At 46.6% G+C, this 12,493-nt stretch overlaps 1 protein-coding gene across 1 annotated transcript in view; it reads left to right on the forward strand.

Moving 5' to 3' along the window:
* lgi2a (leucine-rich repeat LGI family, member 2a) overlaps positions 1-12,493 on the forward strand; it is a 152,550-nt gene that overhangs the window by 116,492 nt on the left and 23,565 nt on the right. The window contains exon 7 of the mRNA XM_070863441.1: positions 6,364-6,528. Coding sequence (XP_070719542.1) covers positions 6,364-6,528 — 165 coding nt within the window. The remainder of the gene's footprint in view (positions 1-6,363; positions 6,529-12,493) is intronic.

A 12,493-nucleotide genomic window follows, 5' to 3' on the forward strand; every position in this document is an offset into this window, starting at 1 on the left:
AATGCAAAGTAAAATCGAGCCGAGTGTAAATCAGGAGGCTGATCTGTTCCGATCAGAGGTAGGTAGTTTAGGTTAAAAGTACCCCATTGATTTGAAAGATCAAAAATGTCTTTGGCTAGATTTATGGTACAGCAAAAGTATATGTAAAATTCTCATGGGTGCATCACATGTAATAATATTTTAATTCTAATTCTGGTAAAGTAATTCTTGGAGGTATACATTTCTTTGTTCACTAATGTCAGAAAAAGTTTGGTGAGTGTAAAAGTGCCTTTATGTTCACATCAACTTTTTCGCTAATATTAGCAAATAGAGGAAAATATAACAATTTGCATTTATAAAGGGTGGTTCACTGTGCTTTACAGAGAAAAGAATTGGACACTGAGTGGGAGGGAACGAATAGGGAAAGGGGCAGAACAAAAACAATAGATGAAGAGAAAGCCGTTTTTAGACTTTTGAAAACAGGAAGGGAGCAGATAAAGGGGAAGGATTTGGACAGTCACAGAGGGCATGGTGGGTGAAAGAGTGGTGGTAAATATTTGAGCAAAGTGGATGAGGAACAAGAAACAGACCAGAGTCAGAGGCATGAAAGGTGTGAGAAGGAACATAGGGCTGAAGGAGCTCACAGAATAGGGTAGGTTAAGACTATGAGATGCAAAGGTCAGGATAAGGGTCTTGAAGTTGATTCCTAAGGGCACAGTGAGCCAAGGAAGCCTGGCAAGGACCGAGGTGAAGAAAACACGTGTCTTTGAGTGGACAGTGGCATACTCAATGAGTTACACTACGTGAAGGGCGGAAACAAGAAAGCCAATTAAGCCCTGAGTTGATAATAACTAGGCAGCAGTGGGGATGAGGGCCAAATAATATTGCAATGGATGGAAGAAGCTAGTTTGTGAATATACAGTATAGATATAGAACCTGCACCCACAGTTCCAAGATAATGTCACCAAAGGGAATAATGATGAAGAGGAAGAGACCAAGAACGGAGCCTTTGAGTGCTATATCTGTCACTTTGTTTTTGTACTCATTATTAATCTTACTATCTGACTTCTTGTATGACACTAAAATTCTTTTGAATATTTTTTGACTATTTGGAAAAGAAAACCAGCGCAGTGTAAAATGGAGCTTGATACAGTATATACTGCCATAAAACTATACTAACATTTCAATGATCCAATGAGTTCATCAATAAATGGTGAAATTAAGTAAATAATAACAATGACATAAAAATAACTGTGGGCTCACTTTTGGCCAGTATTCCGAGCCATTTTTATGGCCGATGATGCTTTTTTTTGGAGCAGACTAAAATCTGCAAGTTTGGTCAAAGTTTCTGTGCTGTTCTAAAGTAGGTATGTCCGATTTTGTAGTTCCCGATTTTTTTTATGTCACTGGGGGCGGAACCTGCCTGGTGCGCCACTTCTGGCCATTTAAGCGAGTTTGGTCAAGTGAGATTTTTTCTGAAATGGCACACGGCAGCCTTGTGAAAAGCCTTCCCTACACTGAAGGAAATTGGCGCAGAGAAGAGAAAATCGGCGGAGAAAAGACGCCATTGTTTTAGCTGAGCTGAAGACGTGGCACCAGCAGAGGGGGGCGGGGTGGGGGTGCCATTCAGCCCAGGATGACGGTGGCACCAGGGGCAGCGGGGTTCTTTCGGCCAGCGATCCTGCCCACCGGCGCTCTGTGCCTCGAGCCCGATGATCATCGGAGAGGGGAGAAAACCAGTTTGTTGCAGAACTAACAATAAATATTGAATATTTCCCCCCGGTCTTCATGTTATCCCATGTATTTTGTGCTGTGTGTGGCCCAAATCTCTGCCTTGAGTGTCGCGTCACCATGGAAACCAAGCCTGGTGATGTGCATGCGCATCCCAGGGTGTGGTCCATGGGCTAGGGCGTCAACCTTTTGCAGGGAGAGGGAAAAAGTGTGAGTGCTTTATGTGAGTAGTTTCATTTCATTTGCAACTAAGAAAAAACAATGGGGGCGATCCTTGCAATGCCTCGTGTAGTAAGAGCATTTTGCTTCATGGCTATGCAAAGGAGAAGATTAAAAAAACAACAATATCTCAGGAACCAGAGAGCTCGAAGAATGGTGAGGAGGCCTTACCCAGATCGGGTGTTCAGGGAGAGGCGCTCATACCTGCACCTGAGTGAGGCAGACTGCATTCGCAGACTGCGCTGTAGGAAGGAGGTGATCACCGAGATCTGCTAACTGAGCAGGGCAGACATGCAGCCTAGAAGCGGGAGGAGGACTGCACTACCCATAGAGGTCAAGGTGACTGCAGCACTTGCCTTCTATACCTCCGGCTCGTTCCAGGCTTCAACTGGGGACGTATGCTGCATCTCGCAGCATGCGACACATAGCTGTATTCGACAGGTCACGAGTGCACTATATGACCGCAGAGATAACTACATCAAGTTCCCCATGACTGCCCAGGCAATATGTGACAGGGCTGTGGGCTTCTCAAGGATTGCTGGCTTTCCCAAGGCGAAGGATGCAATAGACTGTACCCACATCGCCTTGTGAGCACCTTTGAACGATTCAGAGATTTACAGGAACAGGAAAGAGTTCCACTCACTATATGTCCAGCTGGTCTGCAATGACATGCATCGCATCATGGCAGTTGATTCCAGATACCCAGGGAGCACACATGATGCGTTCATTTTACGCGAGAGCGCTATATCTGCCATTTTTCAGCAGCAGCCAGAAGGGCAGAGCTGGCTGCCCTTACCGGACTGCAATACCCGGACATAAGCCAAGCGTCAGTAAAACATGTCCCACATAACCACATGTAGCATCATTGAAAGGGCAATTGGAATACTAAAGCAGCATTTTAGATGCCTAGACCATTCTAGAGGCCAGCTGCTATACCCCCCTGAGATGGTCAGTCAGTTCACTGTCATGTGCTGCATGCTGCAAAACTTAGCGATCATGAGGCAACAGGCACTGGAAGTTGAAGAGCAACTTCAGGCGACAAGGGGTGAGGAGGATGATGAGCAGGCTGACGAGGAGGAGGAACAGCAGCAGGAGGAAGTCATGCCACCACCTCAACCTTCAGGATGACGGCGGAGGAAGGGGGGAGGAGGTGCCCTCATGCACCTATAGCCATTGCAAGAGCCTTGTGTCAACGGCTAATCCTTGAACGCTTTGCCACACGATTACTGAGTGGGGCGTTTGATCATTCACCATATTGGTTAACTGCTTGTTGCATTCATTTAAAGAATAATGTTCATCATTCTGGTTTAATTGAAAAATAATTACGTTTATTAAACATTTGTACACTTGTTATTAACTTAACTTTAATAAAAATATTTTTGTTACAAACTTTAAAGTTTTCCATTAAGATCACTTACAAACTTGCTTTTCAAGTTACATGACTTAAAAACTTCAAACTCTTCAATTAAGATCAGTAAAATAACAATAACATAAGAGCAACAATAACAACAACAACAGCAGCAAACAAACTTTAGCTGCAGCCATCTCTCCTCCCCCTTATTCTGAGACCACCCGCCGATGCGCATGCCCTTGCTGCCTCTACCCTTGGCCGGTGAGCAGGCCTTCTCCCGCTGGAATCAAGTTGCTTTTTTTGAGCATCTCGTGGACAGCAATGTTCTTGTTGGCGGGTGTGGGTCCTAAGATACAGCATTGTGGAAGGCCCGGCTCAGGCCTCCTCAGCCTCTTCCTCGGACAGTGGATGCACCGGCACACTACCTGAGGTTGGTCTGGGGATTGGAGTGCGAGTGTCACCAGTTGAATCCATCATGCACTGCTGGCTAATGAGAGCCTGGGCATGTTCCCTTATTGCAGCAGCTAATTCCAACAGTCCCTCCCTAATCTGCCCCGACAGCGTATCAGCTACTTCCGACATTCCCTCCCTAATGTGTTGCGACAGTGTTCCCATTTCTCCCGAGACTGTCGTTACTTCTGACGACAATCCCGCTGTCTCATGACCCACCACACCCATGATGTCCAAGAGTGATTGGGTAAGCTCAATGCTCTCCCTCATTGCCATGAGCTGAACCACATCTGTTGGATCCTGCATTTCAGGAGAGCGCTCTCGAGCTCTCCTTCCCATCCTCACCCTGGGTGTGGTTCACTGCAACCCATTGGGACCCGCAACTTCGGACTGTGGGACACCATGAAATGTCCCCTCGCTCGTAGCAGTCCGGAAAGGGGTTGACACATCCACGTGCGGCACTACCTCCTGCAGGTGCAGTGTCACAGTCTCAACATTGGGGCCTTGCCGCTCCCCCTGATCCTCCTGCTCATCCTCGTCTTGATCCTCCTGTGGAAGTTCTGCATTAAAGGCTTCATCCTGGTTAGGCTCCTCCGCGAATGATTGTTCTTCTGTGGTGGGGCTTGTGATTCCTCAGGGATGGGCGCAACTTCTGCAAAATATTACAGAGCAGACAATTGGTTAGCAGCAGGAGAGGGGTCTGGGTGGCATGAGCATTAGAGACTGTTCAGAGAAGGTTCATTAGATTGATTCTGGAGATGAGAGTGTTGACTTATGAGGATAGGTTGAGTAGGTTGGGCCTATACTCATTGGAGTTCAGAAGAATGAGAGGCGATCTTATTGAAACTTATAAGATAATGAGGGGGCTCAACAAGGTGGATGCAGAGAGGATATTTCCACATAGGGGAAACTAAAACTCGGGGATATAGTCTTAGAATAAGGGGCCGCCCATTTAAAACTGAGATGAGGAGAAATTTCCTCTCTCAGAGGTTGTAAATCTGTGGAATTCTCTGCCCCGGAGAGCTGTGGAAGCTGGGTCATTGAATATATTTAAAGCGGAGATAGACTTTTGAGCGAAAAGGGAGTAAAGGTTTATGGGGAGCGGGCAGGGAAGTGGAGCTGAGTCCATGATCAGATCAGCCATGATCTTATTGAATGGCGAAGCAGGCTCGAGGGGCCAAATGGCCTACTCCTGCTCCTGTTTCTTATGTTCTTATTCTTACGAGTAGGCTCACACAGCGCACGTTCATTTGAAGGACCATGATGAATGAGGACTTACCCTCTCTCTGTAAGCTGGGCCCAGCTTGTGCACCGGTTGTTGACCTAGAGCCAGCACCAATCATACCAGCGATCCTCGTTTGCAGGGGTGTCAGTAGGTGCACATTTGCTGAACCTCCTCCAGTTTTTGTTCGCTCTCTGTTTATGTGCGCCACCTTCCTCTGCAAAGATGAAAATAGAACTTTTTAAGAGAAGGGGTCTGCTGTGATGGCACACACAGATGGTCACATTTACAATTGTAATTCCAGTGCATAAATGAAATTATTACTTACAGAAACTATATGGCCAAGGTCCTGCCACTTCTTTTTGCTCTGCTTGCTGGTCCTCAGGGTGGTCACCATTGCAGAGAAATCATTTACAACTTTGTCCCAACGATGGTTCATTTCTCTGGGCTTTACTTTAACTGGATCTTTGTTCTGAAGCTCTTGCCATTTGCTCTCAATGATAGAAACCAGGGCCTCAGTTTCATCTGCTTGAAAATTCCTGGTCTTTGCTCCATGACCCATATTGCAGCAGCTCCGATTTTTATACTCACAAGCAGCTCTGAATGTGCGCAGCACAACACACCCATCACATGCAAAACTGGATTTTTTTTTGGTGGGTGCCTCTCAGCCCGGGATAGCAGCAGCATCATTTTCTGTTTCCATCCCAGCCTTAGCCCTGCAGAGCGTCCCTCGTTACCCTAGCAACATGAGTTTTTGGCACAGGCCTTTCGCTCCGCCCACAGAGCTTAAGGCCAATGTGCGCCGCGCCAAATTCAAAAAGTTTTTTTCTGGCGCAATCAGGCCACAAATAAATTGGACGTACCCTTTCAAATACGCCAAAAATCGCCGATGTGGAAAATTGAGCCCTGTAGATCAGATATCTTCAGACACCTGCAAAAATCATTATTAGGTGCACCGCACAAATATTATTATTGTGCTTCACTGTTGTTGGCATTGATTTGTGTACTGTAATCGTTCCCTTTCATGTAGTTCTCAACAATCAATGCCTTGAAGATATGTTATTAAAAACCAATTGAACAAATATATTGTTAAGAAGAAAAGTTTGACCTTAATGCTAAAGGGCATCTTTGGTGCAGTTTTAATTGTGCATGAGATAAAAGGTCACATTGCCTGCTCTTCTCTTTGTCTGACTGAGCCAAGCAGCTAATGTCAGAAACTGGTGTGCTGGCCAGATCTTTCAGATTAACATGACGTTATTTTACAATTCTTCCTCTGAACTAAATCATAACATTTTCTTGAATTACATTTCTTTTGTAAACAGTTAACCAAAGTTTGTAGAATTGATTGAATGTTTGATTTTTAAAAATTATTTTGATGCTCATGTCTGAAAAATACTGTTTTTATTGGCAGAGTTTGTGCTGCACCAGATTTTACCATACGAGTCTATATCTGTGAATACATTCTCTTTTAAGAATGATATATACGTAGCAATTGCACAACCTAATGTGGGAAACTGCAGAGTACTAGAATGGGACCATATTGAGATGAATTTTAGAAGTTACGACAATATTACTGGTATGTATGACTCTAACTAACAGTTACTAAACATATTTGTGCATTATTTTCATTATTTTTGAAAGATGAATGCCTATTGTAACATCCCATATGCACCACATGATGTTGTCTGGTACTCAGCCATACAGACTGGAATGGCTGGAAAGGAATGAAGGGGCATTTATATATTGCCTTGTCACATCTCTCAGAAATATACCAAAACACTTCACATACAATGAAGCACTTTGCAGTCTTGGGGGGGCCAAATTGCCCCTTTTATCAACGGCTGTTAGTGCCTCCTGGACGCGCCCCATTAGTGCTAATGGGCGCAAAATAAATTTTGCCTATTCACGACGCAAAAATCACGCCCCCGCGGAATTGAGCGGGGGTTTTACAGAGGTGCCCCGCTCGGCTGTGCGCGGCGATAATGATGTCATCGCCATGCGCATCGCCCCCTTACAGCCCCAGAAGTTAAATTGCCCCGTGCAATCTACCTTAGTGCCTGGTGGTGACAATGACAGCTTTAGCTGTTGAGCTGCAGTTGGGAACTGGATGCAGGAGCACTATTTAAAGGCGCCATCTTGGAAACTATTTTCTGTCAGCCATTACTTTTTTCTGCTTTGTAACAGTTTGGCAGAGTGGCTGGTGAATCGATAACAGCGATTTTTAGCTCAAAGAGTCTTCTGCCTCCTAACTTTTCCCCGTATAACTCACGGCATTTTCGATGTTTAAGCATTTCTGTCGCTTCATTGGGACTGTGCTGGCACTCGACCTCCTGCTCCAACGTCACCGTCAGAGGATGCTCCGATGAAGACAAAGGTGCCACCAATTACAGAGAGAAAGGCATCGAGAGAGGGAGAGAGGAAGGCTACGACAAAGAGAGGGAGCACCACAGGAATAGGCCCATGGAGAGGTCCATGGAAAAGTCCATGGAATATGCCCAGGGAGAGGCCCATGGAAAAGTTCATGGAACATGCCCGGGAGAGGCAGATGAAGAGGGAAAGGGACAGGCAAAGGGATAGACACAGACAACCACAGGTAGCAGCACAGGGACAACCACATCAACATGTTGCCAGATGAAGAAGGCACCACGGGGCTGGAAACAGGAGGCCTTACCCTCCCAGGGTATTCCAGCAGCAGTTCTCCTGCATCAATTTCACTGAGGAGCAGTGTGTGCGAAGGCTGCGTTTCAGGAAGGACATGGTCACAGAGCTTGCCATCTGCTGCAATCAAACCTCGAGTCTGACACCATTGTGAGAACAGCTCTCTCAGTGGCAGTCAAGGTCACCATTGCTCTCAATTTCTATGTCAATGGATCATTCCAGGGAGCAACAAGAGACATTTCCAACATCTCCCAGTTTGCCGTCCATTGCTCCATCTGCGAGGTCACAGATACTCTATACAGAAGGAGAAGGGACTACTTCTCCTTCCCCATGAGCGTAGAGAAGCAGCACGAGTGTGCATGTGGCTTTGTCAAGATAGCGGGCTTCCCCATGGTACAGGGTGCCATTGACTGCACCCACGTCGCTTTGAAGAAACCGCATCACATTCCTGAGATCATCCGTAACCGCAACGGCTACCACTCACTGAATGTGCAGTTGGTGTGCAACTACACTTGCAGAGTCCTCACCATCAATGCCCGCTATCCTGGCAGCAGCCACGATGCCTTCATCCTGCACCAGACGGTGTGCCAGCTCTCTTCCAGCCCCCAAATGAAACTCGCAGCTGGCTGCTCGAGACAAGGGCTATCTGCTATCCACCTGGCTCATGACTCCCCTCTGCTACCCCAACACTCCTGCCTAGCACTCGTACAATGAGAGCCATGCCGCCAACAGGAACCACATTGAGCAGACCATCGAGTGCTGAAGCAACGGTTCTGTTGCCTTGACCACTCGGGAGGAGTCCTGCAGTACTCACCTGAGCAGGTATCCCAATTCATCATTGTCTGCTGCATGCTGCACAACCTCGTCATCATGAGGGCTTAACCATTGCCACCAGGCATAGCCCCACCACCTCAAGAGGAGGAGGAGGATCAGGAGGAGATCGAGGAGGAGCAGGAGATCAAGGAGGGGCAGGAGCAGCAACAGCGACTCCAGCGGGATCCTGCAAGGGAGTTCTGTGACCGTCTCATCAGAGTTCGTTTCCACTGATTTCCATCACACTTCCCAGTTCCTGTGGACTTCTCCATCGCCACATCAATTTGCCCTTCCATAACAAAGCCGCAAGACTGATATTCTAAATGAGAGACAGCATCAAGCATTAAACATTCCAATCACCATTTATCAAACAACAATAAAATGTATAACTGTGCATTTATTCATCACCCTTGTGTAGTTCCTTATAGCCCCTTTTTCGTTCACCTATTCTACTACTCCTCCGCAATGTGTCCCCTGTGGCTGCAGCAGGGCTGGTGGAAGGTTGCTGTGTGTCAGGGCCAGAGACTACAGATGGCCTTGTAGGACACCCTCAACCAGCTCTGGGCCTGGATGGCCCGGCTGCAGACTGCACCACCTCAGGCTGGGCGGCGGCAGTCTGGGCTGGCTGGGTGACAGATAGGGACAAGTGCAATGGCAGAGTGGCAGTGCTGGGATCAGGAATGCTGTCATCCTAAGAGAGGACGGCAGGTTCCTGCTCCACTGACCCAGTGCCATTCCTCCAGGACAGCACCTTAGCATCCCCACCAATCTGCTAGAGCACAGATTGGTGGGCTGCTGCGACATTGTGAGATCCCCAGTCGACTGTGGTGGACCCAGCAGTGATGGCAGCAATCAGAGCTTGTGTAGCATGCAGCTGAGACTGCATGACATCATCAAGACATTGTGTGACATCAATCTGAGACAACATGAGAGCAGTCTGAGCGTCCATACGAGCAACCATTGACTCCATTACAGCACCAAGTGTTATGTCCTTGGATGCTCTGTTAATGACTCCACGAGACAATGTGTTGTACTTGAACTGTAGTGACCTTAGTTCTTTATTGATAACTCCAGAGTGAGGATCACACCTGGTGGCCTGCCTTTTATACTGGGCAAGGCACACCTGTATAGGTAACATACAAGTCTCCCACTGCTGTGCCCTCTGGTGGCATACCTTGTGATAGTACAAACAGTAGCCATGTAGGATACATGACACCACTCTCCCCCAGGTTTTTAGTGCAAATCGCCTCTGCATTGACTGTACTCTGGGCTGAGCTCTATCTGGTTGACCCTTGGCGGGTCGTTTCAATCTTGGATGAGTGGTTGGTGTTTCATTGGCAGTAGAGTGCTGGTGGTTGCTGTTTGTTTGCTGTTTGTGTGTGTACCTGACCACTCCATTCTCTTCCCCCCGACACATATAGATTATGCCGGAGGCTCATTTCATTCATATACCTTCATCCAGAAAATAAGTTTGCATTACATTTGTGGTTCATAGAAACATAGAAAATAGGTGCAGGAGTAGGCCATTCGGCCCTTCTAGCCTGCACCGACATTCAATGAGTTCATGGCTGAACATGCAACTTCAGTACCCCATTCCTGCTTTCTCACCATACCCCTTGATTCCCCTAGTAGTAAGGACTTCATCTAACTCTTTTTTGAATATATTTAGTGAATTGGCCTCAACAAGTTTCTGTGGTAGAGAATTCCACAGGTTCACCACTCTCTGGGTGCAGAAATTCCTCCTCATCTCGGTCCTAAATGGCTTCCCCCTTATCCTTAGACTGTGTCCCCTGGTTCTGGACTTCCCCAACATTGGGAACATTCTTCCTGCATCTAACCTGTCTAACCCCGTCAGAATTTTAAACGTTTCTATGAGGTCCCCTCTCATTCTTCTGAACTCCAGTGAATACAAGCCCAGTTGATCCAGTCTTTCTTGATAGGTCAGTCCCGCCATCCCGGGAATCAGTCTGGTGAACCTTCGCTGCACTCCCTCAATAGCAAGAATGTCCTTCCTCAGGTTAGGAGACCAAAACTGTACACAATACTCCAGGTGTGGCCTCACCAAGGCCCTGTACAATTGTAGCAACACCTCCCTGCCCTTGTACTCAAATCCCCTCGCTATGAAGGCCAACATGCCATTTGCTTTCTTAACCGCCTGCTGTACCTGCATGCCAACCTTCAATGACTGACGTACCATGACACCCAGGTCTCTTTGCATCTCCCCTTTTCCTAATCTGTCACCATTCAGATAATAGTCTGTCTCTCTGTTTTTACCACCAAAGTGGATAACCTCACATTTATCCACATTATACTTCATCTGCCATGCATTTGCCCACTCACCTAACCTATCCAAGTCGCTCTGCAGCCTCCTTGCAGCTCACACTGCCACCCAACTTAGTGTCATCCGCAAATTTGGAGATATTACACTCAATTCCTTCATCCAAATACTACATTTAATCCTTTCGTCTAAATCATTAATGTACAGTGTAAACAGCTGGGGCCCCAGCACAGAACCTTGCGGTACCCCACTAGTCACTGCCTGCCATTCTGAAAAGTCCCCATTTACTCCTACTCTTTGCTTCCTGTCTGACAACCAGTTCTCAATCCATGTCAGCACACTACCCCCAATCCCATGTGCTTTAACTTTGCACATTAATCTCTTGTGTGGGACCTTGTCGAAAGCCTTCTGAAAGTCCAAATATACCACATCAACTGGTTCTCCCTTGTCCACTCTACTGGAAACATCCTCAAAAAATTCCAGAAGATTTGTCAAGCATGATTTCCTTTTCACAAATCCATGCTGACTTGGACCTATCATATTACCTCTTTCCAAATGCACTGCTATGACATCCTTAATAATTGATTCCATCATTTTACCCACTACCGATGTCAGGCTGACCGGTCTGTAATTCCCTGTTTTCTCTCTCCCTCTTTTTTTTTAAAGTGGGGTTACATTGGCTACCCTCCACTCCATAGGAACTGATCCAGAGTCAATGGAATGTTGGAAAATGACTGTCAATGCATCCACTATTTCCAAGGCCACCTCCTTAAGTACTCTGGGATGCAGTCCATCAGGCCCTGGGGATTTATCAGCCTTCAATCCCATCAATTTCCCCAACACAATTTCCCGACTAATAAGGATTTCCCTCAGTTCCTCCTCCTTACTAGACCCTCCGACCCCTTTTATATCCGGAAGGTTGTTTGTGTCCTCCTCAGTGAATACCGAACCAAAGTACTTGTTCAATTGGTCCGCCATTTCTTTGTTCCCCATTATGACTTCCCCTGATTCTGACTGCAGGGGACCTACGTTTGTCTTTACTAACCTTTTTCTCTTTACATATCTATAGAAACTTTTGCAATCCGTCTTAATGTTCCCTGCAAGCTTCTTCTCGTACTCCATTTTCCCCGCCCTAATCAAACCCTTTGTCCTCCTCTGCTGAGTTCTAAATTTCTCCCAGTCCCCGGGTTCGCTGCTATTTCTGGCCAATTTGTATGCCACTTCCTTGGCTTTAATGCTATCCCTGATTTCCCTTGATAGCCACGGTTGAGCCACCTTCCCTTTTTTATTTTTACGACAGACAGGAATGTACAATTGTTGTAGTTCATCCATGCGGTCTCTAAATGTCTGCCATTGCCCATCCACAGTCAACCCCTTCAGTATCATTCGCCAATCTATCCTAGCCAATTCACGCCTCATACCTTCAAAGTTACCCTTCTTTAAGTTCTGGACCATGGTCTCTGAATTAACTGTTTCATTCTCCATCCTAATGCAGAATTCCACCATATTATGGTCACTCTTCCACAAGGGGCCTCGCACAACGAGATTGCTAATTAATCCTCTCTCATTACGCAACACCCAGTGTAAGATGGCCTCCCCCTTGGTTGGTTCCTCGACATATTGGTCTAAAAAACCATCCCTTATGCACTCCAGGAAATCCTCCTCTACCGTATTGCTTCCAGTTTGGTTAACCCAATCTATGTGCATATTAAAGTCATCCATTATAACTGCTGCACCTTTATTGCACGCACCCCTAATTTCATGTTTGATGCCCTCCCCAACATCACTACTA

Source organism: Pristiophorus japonicus, chromosome 2, assembly GCF_044704955.1.
Source record: "Pristiophorus japonicus isolate sPriJap1 chromosome 2, sPriJap1.hap1, whole genome shotgun sequence".
Lineage (NCBI taxonomy): Eukaryota > Metazoa > Chordata > Chondrichthyes > Pristiophoridae > Pristiophorus > Pristiophorus japonicus.